Source organism: Hyposmocoma kahamanoa, unplaced genomic scaffold (genome assembly GCF_003589595.1).
Source record: "Hyposmocoma kahamanoa isolate Upper Pololo Valley unplaced genomic scaffold, ASM358959v1 81, whole genome shotgun sequence".
NCBI lineage: Eukaryota > Metazoa > Arthropoda > Insecta > Lepidoptera > Cosmopterigidae > Hyposmocoma > Hyposmocoma kahamanoa.
Window position 1 is genome coordinate 10,895,065 of NW_020654080.1, and position 19,290 is coordinate 10,914,354.

Genomic DNA, 19,290 nt, shown 5'->3' on the forward strand with positions numbered 1-19,290 from the left:
TAAACAAGTTTTCGCATTGAGCCATGCTAGAACTGGCTGCGGAGTAGAGTGTCGGCAACAGGTACCGATTACAATAAAACATGACCTTTGAATAAATATATATTCATATTCATTCATACCAAAATATGAAAAGTAAAGACAGTGTTTTAAGCAGGAGGCAATTTGATTACAGAGCCAATAGAAAAGAGTTTGTAGTATGATAAAGCGGTGTATGTACATTTGTTGAGAATGTAGAGCTGCGACTGCAGCAGCGCGGATGTAAACAGACTTAAGAGAGGTTCATTCAATTAGTGGCTGGGATACTTGGAGTGGGAGTCAGGGGACGTCATTGAAGGGCCGGTGGTGGCGAGACGCGGCGTAGGGGGCGGACGCGGGCCGCCGGGAGCAGGAATATTCAAAGCGTGAGAACGCCGCGCGACCCGCATGCTTTGACTTCACATATCTCACGCGCAACCTCCAGTCGTTGACAGCAAACAAAATAATACTTTGCGTAGTTTCAATAAAGTCGTTTGTGACTCTACTCAGCCATTTGGTTATCGCTCCAAACGTCGAGGACAATACTTTTCTAGATTAGGTACGACTGGCATTGGCCCGGATACTGGCGATGAGCGCGCACGTCCACTTCATACGTCTATTCGACTAATCACATAACTTCTTCATTCATATACAACTTTACACGCATCACTATAAGAAATTCGTCATTGCATCTAATTATTTTATTTATTTTACTATACAGAGAAGACCTACATATAAAGTAATAATTTTATATTTTGTTACAGGGTGCGGCGGTAAGACATTACAAATTTATCAGAATTGTAAATGCCCGTTTGTCGTTACTAACGCACGAATATTGGGAATGATTTACAATTGTTTAGCGTCTCAGAGTTCTTTTTTGATGCCTGATCTACCACAAACATGAGAACCATGTGATTACGTGGGCAAAGCTCATCAGAGTCGACAGTAATGGTCCTTTTATTACCGGTGCGTCGCGTCATGTGATCGCACGCAGAGGCGTGTCATAAAACATTTTTTTTGCATTCGGCCTGATCTAATTTTTGCGCAGAATTTAACGCTCCTTCTCGGAAAGACGTTTAGGAGGCTAATATGCCACGAAACGCTTCTACCGCTGTCGACTTCAGATTATCCAATCGTCGCCGTTGCTGCAGTTACAGCAGTTCGCAACTCACCTTGAGACTTCGACGTAGTATCCTAAAATAGACTTTGGATAATGTACTCGATGCGACAATGCGAGATAGCGTGTGCTGCAGTTTAGAGGCGGCTCGGTGGCTGTTTTTCTCGTATTGCCTGTAAAATTGGGAAATTCGCTAGAGGGTCAGAGGTGCGACGGTTGGGGGGCCGGGGGTCGGTTTCGGCGGGCCCCGGGCGTCGACCTCGTGAAAGGCGCGCGGCGCGGATCCGCGCGCGCCTGCCGTTCGCCTTTTTTCGCGCTCTTTCCGCGCCGCGCTCGCGCCGCGCCGCCGCGCCAACCCCGCGGGCCCCCGGCGCGGTCGCCGCCCGCAGATAGCGAGCCAGCCATTATCAACCGATTCACTGTCTGCACCGCAACATCTAATCATTCGCGAAATTTAACAACTGAAATCTGCTTCGCCAAATAGACTCATTGAATTTTCGTTTTATTCAAGATGTTTTCACTGCACATCCAGTACTGGATACATTGTTTTGTGCATGTCTGTAAATAGACAATACGACTTCACATTATTTGTATGCATAAAATATTGGACATACTATACAATGGACCAGGCACTGTAAAAACTGATTTTATTTTAATGTCCTTTATCTATTATAATGTGCAAGTGCGCTGGTTACCAGATACCTTACCTTTGTGAACCATTTCGCCCTTCAACTAACAAAAGACATTATTATAGACATTATATTACCTTAAAATATTTTTATTTGCTTTGATATTGCATTAATGTCTTTTGAGATATGTGCGACACGACTTAAGGTGCAAAACAGTTTTGTCATTTGGTAGATTCGACTCTACTGAAATGAAATATAATAATTTGTAATAATACGAAAACTAATCAAACGGTGTAATAATTTATTTAAGTGCATGTCCAATTGGAATCCGGTGACCACACGCTGCATGGCGATGTGGCAGAACTTTGAGCTCCCAATTGGAGTAATTTAACGCTCCGCTCATTAAGCTGCTTTCTATTTTACTTCCAGAAATACCAATTTATACCCGACAATTTTAAAGTAAAATGAAAGGTCAATTATTTGGTTTCAGTCTCCATATAGATAGTCTTGCAATATCGAAACTTTAACGCCATTAGCCTCCATTTTCGCTCGCTTGTTAATTTTCCAACCCGACAAATTACACTAGAGAACTCCATGTGAAAAAAGCAATAAATGAATATGAACTGTCATTATTATGACTAGAATTAATTAATATTTAACACTTAACTCGAAGTATTCACGATGTATACAAGTCTATGTACATACCAGGATCGAGATACTTTAATTTAATTATCACATATTAAATGTACACTGTTGGGTGTGATTTAAAGTGTAACGACTATTTATCTACACTATCTAATCGTTGTTCCCATAATGGTCGTAGTACATTTAACAAATAATACGTACTAGCGGGCCGCGAGTGAGTGCACCCTGGCGCCGCTCCGCCGCCGCTTCGCCCTAATTAAACAATAATTGAAAAACTACAATGAACGGGCGCGCGGCTCCGTCCTCGGTGTCCCGCGCCGCCCCCCGCGTGTTCGTCGCCCCCGCTCCTCTCACGCCGCTGTGACGTCACTATTGCACTCCTCATTATCGCCTCTCAACTCCAAGACGCACTCACTAATAGATCTGTCCAAATAAGTAATTACACTCCGATATGTAATTCATCCACGGAGTCGTTTTGTGCGCCCGCGACTCTACCTCACAGACAGATTGTACACAGTAAAAACTCGCTAAGAGACTAATTTAGCAGTACACAGCTTACTTAGCTAACCAAGTATATGTATGCATGGGTTGTACCGGCCAAGTTTTTTATCAGTAAGTGAGTAATTTAACTAAGAGATAATACTCGTTCGATATGTGTAATATAGTTTAATATCTTACGTTGAACTGGCGTCGTAACCATTATTGCCGGCCTGTAATTGTCCGAATTTGAACGTTGTCGTAACATGGCGGTCAGATATCTGCGCTGGTGTTTATCGACCGTCGGATCGCCACCGCCGCCGCCGCCGTCGTTATACTGTATTTCGCGTGTAGCTACTGCGCCAACGCAGTGTCGTCACCGATGACGTCAACGCAGACCGTTTTGAAATTTAATCACATTTAAATATTGAATTGCAGTAATTCTATGCGAGGCTCATGAAAACAAGTGCTAATAGGCCTTATGAATAATAAGCCATGGTATGTTTCTTATTTTGTTCAATACTTATTACGAAATAGTAAGCAAACGTTTTTTAATAACAATAATGAGAGTACGTAAAATCACAAAAGAAATAATAGTATTACAGTACATAAATTTGCAGTCTTCAAAATTTACTTCGAGTGATTATAATTTATAACGATGTTATTAAATCGTAACATTTGAACTAAAAGCAGCGAATAATTATGCAATTCGTTACATAGGAGTGACGCCATACCACTTGTGTCGCTGTTAATGTTTAAGCGCCCACTTCAGAGTACCTCGTCAGATCTATATTATAGTTTTATCACGAAACTGGTAGAATAAAATTTGTCAACTTGTAATTTGGACAAAACCAATAATGTTCGATGCCGATCAACTGGTTGCTTGCATTTTTTTGTTTAGTACGTTACGCTTCTGCGACCAATTTGTGTCACAATCCATTAGGTTATTTCTAAAATAGACACGGAGACGTTATACGTTTACCATGGATCACGAAAAATCTACAAATAACAAAAAAATATTATTCTTTGTGCTCTGTCTACTCGGCAAATATTGTAATTTAATTGATAAAATGTAGGGATTTGCTCTGGATACGGATTAAAATTACAGATTCTCTTAAAGTGAAGTACTGAATCACGGGGAATTTTTTTTGCACATTATGTCGTTTGTTTCGTTATGTCTTCCCAAGTATTCTCAATCCGCAAAACAACATAAAATTATATTTAACAGATATTTAACAAATCGACAAAATTTATTTGAAAAAGTGTGGGCAAGTAAAAACATGCGCGCGCATAGAGGTAACTGCCTGTTTGCAATCATGTACTGTTACTCGATAGAGCTTACTCAATTCATATATAGCATGTGCATAGGCGAGTGTTAAATATTCGCCGGTCAAGCTTAGTGTTCAGTGACTCAATTGTCTTTGAAAAGTTTCGAAAACTACTTGAAATTTATAACCTCACAACTATAGACCTATCTCAGTCACTTCCACACTCTGCAAGACTGTGGAATGTGTACTTAACAACCGTCTCCTCAGTGATCACCAGTACGGATTCCGACGAGAGCGATTTACCGGGGATATTCTTGTGTACGCTTGTCACTTATGGAGCGAGGCTATAGAATGGCATAGCGAAGCACTTGCAGCGTCCCTCAGGGTTCCGTACTGTCCGCAACGCTCTTTCTGTTGCCTATCAACGATATGTTAATTCCAGCTACTTTCGGGTATACTGATGACAGCACAGTTGTAGACAAGTACTTGACCAAAGCAAGGGTCAGTGGAGAAGAAATCCAGTCTCGTCGAGAGTCCATGGTTAGTCGTTTAGATTTGAAACTTACCGCAGTCTCCGATTGGGGCGATGCCAATCTAGTCAAATTTAACGCTACCAAAACGTAAGCATGTGTATTCTCCACTACACGGGAGTCCCTTTAACCTGACTCCGTCATTTCGTGGTATGTCCATACCGATAGTAGACCATATACTTGGAATGGACCTGTCGTCCGATTTGATTTTCGGCAGTAACGTTGAATCCATGGCCAAAAATGTATGTATGGAGTACTGCTGTCACCCATGGGATGGTACTGTAAATACCAACTGACCACCTTGAATTCAGTTGAAAAACGTGTGAAGAGGTTTATAGATGATTACGAATTAATAGAGGAGAAGTTGCAGAGCCTTGAACACCGCCGTAAATTTGCCTGCTTATCGGTGTTCTACAGGATATATCACGGAGTGTGCGAGAGAATTTCGCGATTTAATTCCGCCTTCCCCTTTGCATCACCGGGGGACCAGACGTAGGCTGGCGTTCCAACCTTATGTTGCGGATATTCTAAGGATTGTGCATGCTCCATCGTCGACTTCATAGTCACTTTCCATAAGGTGAGATGGAAGTCCAATGCGCACTTTATTTAAATAAAAAAAAATTCCTGCTAAAATTTTACATTTATATTGATTTTTTGTTTATGATACCAAGTCTACCAAGAGACGACCAAGTCGGGCGCCTGGTGTGTAATGTGAAACTACGGACCCCTTATCACTTCATCTATATTTTTATACGTTTCGGCCCTTACATGTCCTGATTCTTGAAAGAGTTCCAACTAATATTTACTATAGTATTATATTATTATTACAGACATGTAATAAATAAACTTTATCCTATACATACATTTTAACAACATTTCGCTGGAAGTGAGTAGCGATTCTGAAAAAATACACTCTTTGAGTTAATACACTAATGTATAAACAGTGCGATATATATATTTACACCTTTCTGGAATCAGTATTTGTCTATTTCTATATATCATCTGATCTTCACTTTTATATCTTTAATGACTCCGATGTACACACGCCAGCACATCACGCTACACAATGACGCATCTTGTTCCGTTGCACTGGTGGCGATTTTCGAACAAAAATGTCTAGTCTGATGTGCCGTTGTCCGTACCTATAGGTACATCATCATTGAGCCGTACCGCTCCTAGCCCTTTACTTTTACCCGAGCCTTTCCGCTCTTAGGTCTGGAAATTAGACGGGAAAGTTACTAATCTGGCAAAGTGAAAGAAATAGCTTATAAAAGGAAATTTAAGTATTTTGGGCACTCATACTATATGGAACCCTTTCAGGAATCAGGAAATGTAAGGGCGTTTCCTAGGAAACGTATAATGAGTATAAGGGGTCCGTAGTAGCACACTACGGATGGTAGGCGACACGCCTGTCTATAACATTTGCAGTGCCACTCGAAGCTTTAAGTCAAAGAAGAGGCACTGCCACAGCGCCGTCATCGTGGGACACAAATTGACAAGTCCCATGTTCACTAGCATCCTTACCTTTCAAAACAGGAAGGCAGCAATAGCTCATATCACAATACAGCAATGACCATGTAAGGATGTGTAGTTTTTTTTTAAATACCTATGAGTTTCACTCTTGACCATAATCGAGATTGATTTGTCAGAATGCGGTCCACAATTGAGCGAGCTCGCTCTGAAAACGCCGAGGTTTGTAATGAATGCATACGGAAGATGCAAACAGCAAATTTCCATTTTCTGGCATCGCATTACGAAGAAGGATGGGATAGCCTAATCTGTCAATATATTTTGGCCGTTTCCTCATGCTCCTACTGCTGCTTTTCAATTGGAAAGAAGGTATAAATTGCAATGCTATGAGACCGACCTCGGAGCATTGCGGTGTATATTTCTCTCTGCGTCTCAGAGCATTGGAATTTATACCTTATCTCCATTATAACAGCATAAAATATACATGGATAAATTTAATGCCTTCTGCCACGTCGTACGCCGGTTTCCGCTGCCCCTTGGGTTAATACATAAAACTATCTTTTCTATTTTGAAATTGGTGCGTAAAGATCAATAATATTTGAAGGATAAACGGTCAAGACCTGACATTTTTGAGAATATTACGAATGTCAAATGAACTCCGGGCAATAATAAATTGTAATTGTAGGAGTCATTAACTACCATGGAGATAAGTAAGGAAACGTATTCCCTATTAAACAGTTTATCAAAGGTTTTTAGACATTAATGTAAATTTTAAAAAATGTTGAAAGATTTTTATTTCACAATTTTTTGTTAAATAGTAATTATGTTATTTAAGAAGTTTTAACCACACTAATTGTCAATTTGTAATTTTTTAACTTAACTCGTTTCGAACCTGCAGACAAACAGTACATACAGTTTTGTAGGTCTATGTTTAGCTAAGAAAATTGTACCCCTTTTTTAGATTCTAAATAAAAAAAAATAGGTCTGATATAGGTATCTATAATAAATTAAGTTGTAAATGTTAAATAAATTCTGGGACTAGAACGGGAGTCGTGAGCGACCATTTACCGAGTTTGCAGCGATTCGCGTCTTTGCACATTTTTATGGGTAATTTACAACTTTGGAAATTGTTGGACAACTGTTACTGAAATACGAATCTCTTATCATTACAAAATACACTCTTATAATCGGTAGTTTATGACACGTTGATGTCTCTTGCGAGTGTGATTTTGATGGTCGAGATTTAGGGTCGTATTCTAGAACTCTACTCATTGCTCAAGTCAGGATTTGAGTATGATTTCAAGCACTGGAAATACGACCCTAAACGCAAGGACTTGAGTATAATTTCTAGTGCTTTGAATCATACTCAAGTCCTGACTTGAGCATTGAATAGAGTTCTAGAATACGACCCTTAGTAATCTATAGTAACTCAAACTACTCTTAATGTTCGTTTAATAATTATATTTTGACATTGCTAATATCTTATAATTATTGACTCATTTGCATCGTTAAATTTTGCAACTTTGAAACTGCAGTGCCTAGAATTATTTAGTACAGAACTTTGAAAAGCTTAATAACCCCAACAAAGAATATTTCAACTAAGAATAAAGCTTATTATACGTGGTATAGAAAAGCATAGACGACAGAAGCTCTAATGAACCCGTGATATCGCCTGATGTCACGGATGTAGCCAATAAAGTGCTGCGACGCAACACGTCCGTCTTTAACTTACTGCACCGTGCGTTGTCCGGCCGCCGACGTTACTGGACAATTCCGTTTCGCGATCAATGTTGCAACAATAAAACTTCCTAACTAGTTATTTACACGTCTCTTATCGCAAAGGTGACGAAAGGTTCAAACTTCACGAAACACAATATAGCGTTTATTACTACGCAGCAAATACTACCGCATCTCGCAGTTTCCTATGGTCAGCATAAATGATTATATGGATGAAGGGACAATGAAGATAGAGTATTTTACACACGAGAAACAAAATAAACAAAGTGGTAGCGCAAATACGGCGTAACAGGGCAGGTGTGTGCGCCATCGCAGCCCCCCAGCTACCCGCGCCACTTCCGACCGCGCCGTCTGCGCGCCACAAATTGCGATTCATGATCGCGTCGTTGCACTTACAACTCTCACTGCCTTTCATAAAGTCTACTATCACCTGTCAATATTCACCACGTGTTTCCAAACACCAACGGTTTTAGATTTTGTAACGAACACAATAATTCTTCACACGAAAAATGTAGAGCTGTTACATTTTTGGTCTTTCCTATTTACCTAAAGTATACTTATATTTATTTCATAGAAGTAACAGCAACTAATCAAATTATAACTATGCATCCAAGATTATTATAAATACATGTATTTATTATATTAGGTTCTTGATTATGAAATGACAGACAATGCAACTGTTGCGCATTTACAACGTAAATAAACAAACACGTGTATCGGATCCAATGCATTGCGAAATCATATGCGACACAGGACATGCATAACTTACGTGTATGCGCGTAGCGCGGGCACAGGCACAGGCGAACGAGACGTAAACAATGCTGTAATAGTTCATCAGCGTGCAGTAGTGATTGTTGGGGGTTAATTGCATAGTTGCAAACATCACTGTCACCATGCTGTGCAAACTCATTCGACACGAGCAGTGTTGTTTTAGCATATAGGGAAAGAACCAGTGAGTTGCATCCAGCATGGTGCTGGGTCACGACGATGCGCGAAGGCGGCTGCGCGGCGGGTGCAACGCGGTGCAACGTGCATCAGCGTGCGCGGGGCGCGGGCGCACGGCGCTGACTGCGCCGCGAGGGGCACCCCTCACCCTGCGCCCTCTGACTGCGCCACCGCCCGATTGTCAACAAACATCGAATGAATGGAAATGAGACCGCCGATGTTTCACATTACACTATCGATCGTATGCACCGCGCCCCCGATCTCAGGCATATTAACGACACATCAACGTGTTCAAATTTTATCTTTTTGTTTTAATGTGAATTCATTAAGTAGCAATGACCCTTTAGTTTGTTATTAAAGAATGTTTAGGAAGAAAAAACAACTATTAATCGCATTGTGAATGCACTCTAGCTGTTTATTTGATAAAAAAACCAGATAAAATAAGTATGCGACGCTGCCTGCAAAATTCATTTAGAGTCGGAAAAGAACCCTGAGATAAAGAAGAACTTTTGTATTTTACGAAAACTTGCATAAAGCTGGTATTATCGATCTATTACGTATTGCTTATTCAATCATGTAACTGGTATTTGAAATGTGACGGATTTATATATTTACCATAGAGTTTCGCAGTCATATCAGAGACGAATAAGAAAATTAAAATTTCTTCTCCCTGTTAGTAGGTAAAAATATCCGTCAACAGATAACATAGAGATGGAGCTAGTACGGCATCCGTACAAGTAGAGGCACAATGATCTATAATGCAAGGTAATACGGGGCGCGAGCGAGAAGCTTCGACAAGCGATCCTCAAAACAAACGAGCGGTGGCGAACGAGCGCGTGCGCCGACGACGCCACGCCACATGCAGCCGCGTGCAGCATTCCATGGATGCCATTCAGAGGGTTCCACAGCGCTACACACGATACAGTGCATGTACGATGCACTAACTACATAAGCGATTAAAATCTCGTTTTATACAACACCCTCGAATGCTTTTTTTTGTACAATTCCCTAATTTAATGAAGCATCCTTATTACAACCATATAGAATAATTAACGTTGTCATAGTACCGGCTAGGTTTTCATACTACTCGCGTACCTTGAATGCCTTTGGTAAGAGTCGCGCAAATCAGTCTGTATGTAGTGATTTTAACGGCGGAATGTACGCGCAAGAATTCGGGTGTTTGGGCGCGGGCAGCGGGTGTACTTACACTGCACACTGCACCCGGGGGTCGACGACCGCGTAGCGCCGCACGCCCTTTGGGCGATTTTTCTAATGGGATTCATGAGTGACGGCATTCCTCCCAATCTTTCTCCCCGCCCGTCCCTGCCTATACGCCTGTCTGGCTATCTTGCCCCTTTATATTGGTGATGTATTTGCTAATTAAATAATAAAGAACGGTCAGACCAGAACCCATTTAAAAAGGGTGTTCTAAATAAACCCCCGGGACCTCTCATAGGGCATATACTTAGTGTATATCACAAGAATAAGTCAGCATTCTGACCGTAGAGCTTTTATCTTCCCTTTATTAGTATGAATTATGAGACAAGTTTACGAAACCCGCATTTTATTTTGGTTCTTGATAGCTTGAAGCCTGGTTGACCCTATAGAACTATGAGTCCCAATGTTTCCTGTTATATATGAGCCGATTCTCGGAACTCCGATAAACCATAATATAGTCACGCATTAGGTACATATTTATGGTTTATCATACGTTATCGTTTTAAATAAATGTATTGTACAACGCCATTTTGTCTTGATTTTTCCTTTTGCACGTGCTCAACAGTAAAACTCTATGAAGTACCTCTTTCTCTAGGTACTTTCCCGGTGTTTGCAGAATAAAAAGACAGAAAACATCGTCGATACGATTAAAAAACAACGGGTAAGTAAAAATAATATCCGTATTAAACTTCATTCCAAATTATATTAAAAATGTAAAATAAAACGAATTATCTCCTAATTTATACAACAAAATAATCATCCATTGACAAATAAGTGCTGTGTAAATTTTAACAATTTCGTGTAGTAATTTCATAAGTGATCATTTCATAAATCATTCTAAACTCAATTCAACAGAAAAACTATTAATCAATTAATTGCTATTTCTTTGATTCTTCGTTTGAAAAATTCCAAAATATTGTCTTTGTTTATCTAATAATTTCTAAACTTGCTAGTTGTCAGACAATGGTTTCCTTACACTAATTATTATTTTACTTATAACTTTGTTATCACGAATGGTATATGCTTGAACCACTAGCCATAATTGGGAGATGGCAATGAAATCAAGTAAGTAGCATGTTATAACCATTCATAGGAGTTAAAATTTTGGTGGAATTCGCAAATAATTTATTTCTAACTAAACTGAAAATATCGAAATAATATAAACTTTATAAATACATATTATTTGTGACCAACTCAATTGTATTATTATGTTTTAAGTGTAAATAAGCTGTTTTTATACAATATGTTAGTTCTTTGACAATGTATCACTACAAATGCTTAAATAAGATAGTGTTTTACAAAATTTACCTAGTAAATGACATAAATTTGAATTATACTACTATTTGATTCATAAATCTGATATTTGATTGTAATAAATACGATCTTATGTACATATTTACAACGAATTCCACCTCTTGTCTTTTAAGCCTAAAAACAATATGTATTTTCAAGCACTTTCAGGACAACAACTGGCGAGACGAAAAGCTTAACTAAGTTATAAGTACATTGGCTTATGAAAAATCTTTGTCTTTTATTTCATTAAATACATAAATGCGCGCAATATCTGCATAAAGTTTCAATTCTACCCAACTTGAAAATCACAAAGAACTGATATTTTGGGAAATTATTAATCACATACTCTTGTTAATTATTTCAGTGCCGAATACGCTTCATCGTCTAAATAATGCTGTCTATATAAATATTTACATGTCCATTTACAAGACGAGAGTTCGACGCGCAAAGTTACCTAAATATAACCAGTCAAAGACAAGATTTCTTATTGCTAACCATTGGCCGAAGCTGTGGTCGTGGAGAAGGCACGGGGTGAGCATGATGTGAAGAAGGGTTAGCCCAGGCCGACGTCGAGGCACATCATCACTACGAAGCCGACGATGCAGCCCCAGGTTGCCAATTTGCCATTACCGCTGCACAGAAAAATAAATAATTCGTAGTCTCAAACAAATGTATGTTCCACTGCTATCGAAATATACAAAATTAAAGTGAAAAAATTACCAAAAGGCAGCAATGGGCGGACCCAGAGCGAAAAACAAGAACCTACGAGTGTATATCATAATTGTCAAAGAGAAGGAAACAATAGCAAGGTAGTCATAATTGCAGTATTAGTAAGCAAAGGAGAACGAACATTGCCGATGGAACCCTCTTAGGTAGAGACAAGTGACATTAACCATTTTTTTGGATAAATGACCTTGCTAATTAACAGTTACATGCGGAGAGTTAAGGGATATTACTGCAGAATATATATATATATATATATTTATATTTGTCTTGTCAATCAGAGCTTTTGTAACTGCGTACTTAATAGAAAAACGATATTCCTATATATTAAATATTATTCCAACTGATACTGCTTTAAACTTGATATCCGGCCTCCCGGCCGATAAATACATACTTAACTGATGCAAGGGATTGACGTCGGTCGGCGCAGGGACAAAAACAATTTATTAATATTTGTGTTTTTAAGGCATTGTCGTGGATTGACGCATTTTCGCAGCGATATGCATAATTGTATGTACATACATAGAGGTCCGTTATAAAGTGCTAACGTCACACAATGCGAGTCATTGAGAAATAACACGGTGGCGTTATTTGAATATCAATGAGGTAGCTGAATTACGATATCGGAAAGACCGGGCAATGGTGTTTGCACCTCACGCACTCGGATTTAGAGAAACAATGGTCATTGATGCTCGCCCGGAATTCACTAACTGGAATTACAGCCCATTACATTAATAAGATTCCGCGTACTCGCATATCATTATACATGTATCAGATTTTATTGGGAAAATAAAGACTTATTTATACGTAGTCTATGATTTATGGCATGTTGGTGCACGTTAATACGAATGCAAATAAATACGGTAATAGGGCGCAAGTGCGGCTAAACATCCCAAGCCGTGGATGTTTGTTATTCCAGCCTTTAGCTCTAGCTTTCCGGCACTCATGATTTGAATGAGCTGATAACATCAACGTTTCCGGTACAAGATACGAGTACTACTTACAAACGTCTATATTTAAATTCATACCAAGATAAAATTGTAACTAAGGCAGGACATTTTGGACATTACACGCACTTATCGTTCGTGATCACGCGGTCAGGTGTGACAGCTGCCGCTGCCAGGCACAAAAATCAATTATTGCATTTTTGTCTCGGCGGCACGTAATTATATAAACAATTAGCTAAATTGCTAAATTTAAGAGTTTACTATCATAAACTATTTGAAATGTACGCGCGCTGGGATTAACTTATTGGTATCACTATGAACAATCGGATTAAGTAGAGACTTATCAAATATAGAGATCTTTGATTATGTACTTTGTTAGCTGAAACGATCGTTATTATTTTAGAATCCCGATAGATAGGTATGAGGTTTCAGTAGCAGTAGAGCTCCTTGTGAAAGTCCTTAGATCTTTGCGACTTAAAGCTCTGAGTAGCACTGCAACTGCTATGGACATGCGTGTCGCTTAACACCAAGCACACGACTTGTTCGTCCCGTCACTTGTTATGATAAAAAAAAGTAATAAGCTACATTATACAGTTCCCGACGTCTTAAATTAGGTTTAGATTGCAATGTGGCGCTGAGCTAGTTGTTCATGTGTTTGCAAATTTTGTAAAAGAACCGTCAAAACTAGAATAACAAACATGATCTGTACAAATCCTAAGAGTCCCTGCCGCGACCACGCGACGCGATCGCAGCCGCTTGGCGATTTGAGAGCGCGCACGCCGCGCTGTTGCGTCGCATTCAGATCGCTCGCAAATCACCAGAGTTATAAGGCTCTAAAACTAAACGCGTGAGAAGGGAATGTCTGGAATCTCAAAAATCGGTAGATATTTTACTTGTAGTTGTTAACTGCAGTAACTATTTGTAATATCCAGTAACAAACGACCCAAGTAGTGTTAAGGAGTATGCGACTATTCTGATCACGTGTGATGGGAAACCCCTGGCTTCACGACTCGCACCTAAATGTAGTCTGACATCGCGCCAAGACCTGACGAATTTCTAATAAACAACGCGCTGAGCTAACGTGAACTTAAATTGGTTGATAAACTTTACAAAATCCGGATACAGCTTTGTAGAATGCGATCATTTGCGATATCATTGCATGTCAAGATTATCAAAACATATCGTTCTATAAATACGTTACTCCAAAACTATGTACTAGCCTCGTACGTACAGATGTTTCATATGGAGCTTTAGCCATATTTTACTGAAGAGTTTACGTAAAATATCAGTCACCTAAATACTACATGATATTAATTTTCTATTAATATAAATAGTTAGCCTTTGTCATTAAGGATGTTACAACAAACATCAAAAAAGTTGTCTCACGAAAATTGTAAAGCGATAAGGGTTGTATATTTGAGAAACGGTATAGCTCAAAAGCGGTATAGCTCTTTACACCGTTGTAATTGAGGGATTTCTTGAGGGGTGGGCAAAGAGCCTAGTTGCACCCGGGATGCGCAATCTGGAGGTAGGTCAGGGAGAGTCGGCCGGCGCGCCGGATTCCCAGACGATGACGTCACCCTATAGACAAACTAGAGCGGTGTCACCGGCCTTATCCCGGCACAAACGCGTTATTTCGTATATTATTATTATTGACAGTGGCGAGACGGTGACAAACCCACGCGTGGCTGCAGCTGCGGCACAGCCGCGCCGAATTTACTCCATAATGCGCGATCATAATCCGTCCATACAGTCCAGTGCTGCTAACTCACAGCTCATCTGAGCGCTTACCCGATCGAGCGCGTCATTATCAGTCCACACTTATTCCACTTCAGCTCTAAAAGCTGGCTCGATCTGACCTGAAGAAACTGAAAGTCTGATCTTAAGCTATTCGCGATTAGATTCTACTAGTCATACGTCATCGTCGTACCATCTAGCGTTTAGAAGTCATTGGGTCACACGTGTATCAATTCTATAACCAACCCCACTGCAACTAACTTTTTCACCAAATACAGACTCTGCTCTTGCTGTCTGAGACATGGTGATAATGAAATTTACAACAAGGAAGAGTCACATAAAAACTAGTATTGTAAGGGCAGTCGAGACGTTGGTGCCATGTCCGGGGTGTCAGACGGCGCGCCGCTATTTCGGGCAGAGTATTTGCGTCGCGACGTCGCCACCGCCGTCGGCGCACCGCGCGCCGACACGTCACGTGCCGCTTGCACTGCGTAACTATTGTCTCTGCAAATGTTTTCTCCTTTCCTTTCTTCCTTTCCTCTTCAACTAGTTTAATTGTTGATGAACATTATTTGAACGTCATTTTTTTTATTCAACCGTGTCTTATTGCACGTTATCATTATCACATTGTATTTTTTTTTCTTTTATTAGTTTCAATTGCCTTTTTAAAAGTTTAAATGTTTCACCGGGTCCTAAATTTTTTCTCTTACCAGAATGGCGCTCATATTCAACAATAATGGTATTTGAAATAAAATGACTATTCAATTAATCCTTTAATATAAAAGGATAAAGGCCATCAGGTTCTAATAGCGATGTGCTCTCCTGCAAATAGTAAAGGTTTGCGCGTGCGACAAACAGTCATGTTTTATAATGACGCTAATCGAGCTAAGCGATGCGCGCGCATGTTTCGCGAAGAAGTGTCAGGTGCGCCTGCGCTGTATATCTATGCTCTCTCTAATTAATTTCGTTTACATGTGGTAATTTTTTAGTAGCCATTGATAAGGGCAAACTCGTAATAGTTAAAAGGCAGAACGTCTTTTCATGTTACCAGGTGCAACATATGATGGGCCTTATAATTACTTGCGAACTGAAACCGATCATACACCGATATATTTATCGAAGTAGCGGTACATAAATACTACAATGTAAAAGTTCCCTTAATAATACAGTGAAGCACATCGAAAGCGGTTACGCACGATATTGTCAAATCTAAAGAGGTCGTTGTATAAAACGAGCGTATAATGTGAACAATCAAGTCAATAACGTTCCTCGCCAGACTAGTCCAGGCGGTCCGGAAAGGTATCAGGACCGGTGCCGGACAATGTAAAAACTGACAATAAGTACACTGTCGCTAAGGGGAAGTGTCTACGAAACTTTACTTTTGTCCTTCGCTCTCACCCTAACGAGCCTCAAACTATTGACGGTTAACAACCGTATGTCAAATCTGAATCTGTCGAAATGCTGACATGAATCAGAACAATCAGCGCCGACACTGGCGCGGCCCTCGTCAATCCAATTATGACAGGAGCTCGCTAACATTAATTTTGTATCTGTGATAAACATCCTATGTTTCCTGAATAACGTTATAAAAAAAAAATATTTTTCATTAAAAAATATTCATTCATCAGGCAAAGATTTTAATAGAAACGAAAACGCCGAATTTATACACTAGTTTGGAGATGCGCATAAAGGGTGACGCTATCTGTCCGTTTCGGCTTCAAAGCCCCGACGGCTGCGTCTTGCAAGGGTCAGAACAAAGGTCTGCTCGTCCTTTGCTTCTTTTGAGGTCAATCCCAAGGCCAGCTCTCTTGCTTGTCCTCCGGCTCCTATTGTAACAGGAGGGGGAATCGGGCATCGGCGCAAAAAAATATAAGTATAATTCTATTGCAACTCATATACGTCCTTAGATAAAAAATTTCGACAATTTTATCAGTTAAGGAACAATTTTATTCTCTATAGAGTATCGCCTAGTTAAATTTGATTTTATGGTTTTCATTTTACATATCTAAACTATTTATGACCGTACATAAATCAAATAATTTCTCACGATTATCAAAATGTTAACGAGAATAGATTGATGTAAAATAGATAAGGTTAGAATTAGAAAAGCATTCAGCGTCATCTCAGAGGCACTACACAATGAAAAAAGTAATTGCAAAGTATGCGAAATGGAAAATATCTAATCTACAAACGGATTTTTTATTTTTCAAGTGGGTTCAGCTCCGCATATGTATGAACTCATCAAGGTAACTATCTGCTTCCATTCAATCGTGCGTTGTATTTCGAAGGGACACTTGAGGAGTGAACTTATTTTAATACGTATACAAAAACAAATACTTACGAAGCATTGGCTTCCGGGATGATGTCGTCAGTGACGACGTATATCATTGCGCCAGCAGCGAATGCCAACGCATAGGGTAGTGCGGGGCGAGCAGCTGCCACTGCGACTGCTCCCAGCACGCCAAATACTGGTTCCACCATGCCAGATAACTGGCCATACCTGTCGACAAGTAATAAGATTCCAACCTCGAGTACAGTAGAAAGAATACAGATTGCGAACGACGTAGGTTAGGATGTAAGAAGAGAATCCAATGGTTTTTTACACGTTCAGGTCTAATTTCGATAAAACAGGCTAGCAGTAGAGCTCATTGTGTGCTCATCCCGGAAAATACTGCCACCTTATCTCTTTCTGCCGCCAAGCAGTAATGTGAGCATTACTGCGTTCCGGTTTTGAAGGACAAGGGTGCTGGTGAAATTACAGGCACATGGGACTTTTCGACTTATGTCTCAGGGTGATGGGCGCTGAGGCAGTGCACTTTGCGATTTAAAGCTCTGAGTGGCATTGCAATTGTTATGGGCTGGCGTGTTGTTTACCATCAAGCGCACGACTTGTTCGTCCCATCACTTAGTATCATAAAAAAAAACTAACGAAGGAAAATTATGTTGGAAACCGTCTTCACAAAGAGAGAAATACATTTAAGGGGCAATGTATACGCTTCTGTAGCAAGATTTTGGTTTATACTCCGGCGGATATTAAAAATTTGCCATTCTTGATATAGTATGTCTATGAATAGTGAAACAAAACATTATAATAAACTTTATTTATTATACAGCTTCCGTCAAAAAATCCGTGGTAGTGACCGATTTAAATCTCGCAGCTTGTCTTGATTGATGGTGATGTATGAAATAAATATTGTAAATAATAAATGCGTACAAATATTTACAAAGAGCAACCCCTACAGTTTCTTGCTCATTCTTCTCAGGGAATGTGAGGTTTTCAAGTGTAATTTTTTAATTATGAAATAAAGATTATTTAACTTTGGAATTGAATTGTTGTATGGATTATTTGAAAGGCAAATAATTTATTATTGGGTATCATTTCAGAGGCGCAATTATTAGGTCCTTTTCCGTTTAAGAAGTATGATGTACGACTGTGTTAGTAATTTTCGCATGTGCTGGAGGCAGGCGGGGTAGTGAAGAGCAAGTACGGGTACGGTGCGATGCCGAAAGAGGTCGCTAACGAATTGTTTTGGTGAAAGTGCGGGCCGGTGCCGCGACCACATTCCTACGAACTGGTCGAGAAGCCGCGCTGTGGGAAACGCCGCCAGGGACACCCCACACGACGGCGGCGGCCCTGCACATACCTTCGCCGCTACTGAACGGCAGCGCTGTCGTCTATCAACGACTGTACCAAATAATATTCCTCTTCAGGTCATAATGATGTTGACAGCATCTCAACTTTAACCACCGCTGACTACTATATCTTAGGTTTTCTTAGACAAAAACTACAACAGCTGAAATGCTGCTTAATGTACAGAAATTTTCAGTGATTTGTTATTCACAAGAATAAGTTACAAAGTATGATCTAGGGCGGAATGCGATCATGCGAAGCGCTGGGCGGGCGCAAACGCAGACTAAGAGGCACGCAGGCGGTGTATGAGGCGCGGGCGGTGTATGAGGCGCGGGCGGTGTATGAGGCGCGGGCGGTGAGTAGGTAGGCTGACAGCGACGTGATGTTATGTTATCGCATGCATTATTCAGCGGGTGGCGAAAGCGGCAATTTGCGACAATATCCACCGATTCGCAGAATCGGTTGACTGTTAAGCCGCCGACAAGCCATAAAACAGGATACCCGTCACTCAATAACTAACTTAAATTTAAATAAAAGCTTCAAAATGTCGAAAGCGCGATTGTATTATAATCAAATTTTGCTTATTGAAGAGTTGGTTAGTTCACAAACCCGAGATAATTTAAGTGATTTGAAGATTCCGATCAATTAGACAAGAGCAATGCACTAACTCAGTAGACTTAAGAGATTGATAATTTACAATATTACCAGTCCACTGCGATTAACTGCTATACATAGACATCACCTACGCGCTACAATCTGGTATTCTTTCGCTTTCAGCCATCTTCTGCAGATCTAGCGACACTTACTCGGACCCGGTATCCACTAGACCACGCTTGTACCAACGGTAACTGTTCTGCGATCCATGTGTCCAACCTTCTGCCACATTACTACATAGCCTGCTAACCTTT

At 40.1% G+C, this 19,290-nt stretch overlaps 1 protein-coding gene and 1 long non-coding RNA gene across 2 annotated transcripts in view; both read right to left on the reverse strand.

The window, feature by feature from the left end:
* LOC113234155 overlaps positions 1–8,954 on the reverse strand; it is a 78,787-nt gene extending 69,833 nt beyond the window's left edge. Inside the window, exon 1 of the long non-coding RNA XR_003310772.1 lies at positions 8,658–8,954. This is a non-coding gene — a long non-coding RNA (uncharacterized LOC113234155). The remainder of the gene's footprint in view (positions 1–8,657) is intronic.
* Positions 8,955–10,958: 2,004 nt separating this feature from the next.
* The window catches only part of LOC113234073 (zinc transporter ZIP11), a 56,745-nt gene continuing 48,413 nt past the window's right edge, over positions 10,959–19,290 (reverse strand). The window contains exons 6-7 of the mRNA XM_026469315.1: positions 17,093–17,251; positions 10,959–11,976 (exon numbers count right to left, since the gene is read on the reverse strand). Coding sequence (XP_026325100.1) covers positions 11,898–11,976; positions 17,093–17,251 — 238 coding nt within the window. The 3' untranslated portion in view covers positions 10,959–11,897. The remainder of the gene's footprint in view (positions 11,977–17,092; positions 17,252–19,290) is intronic.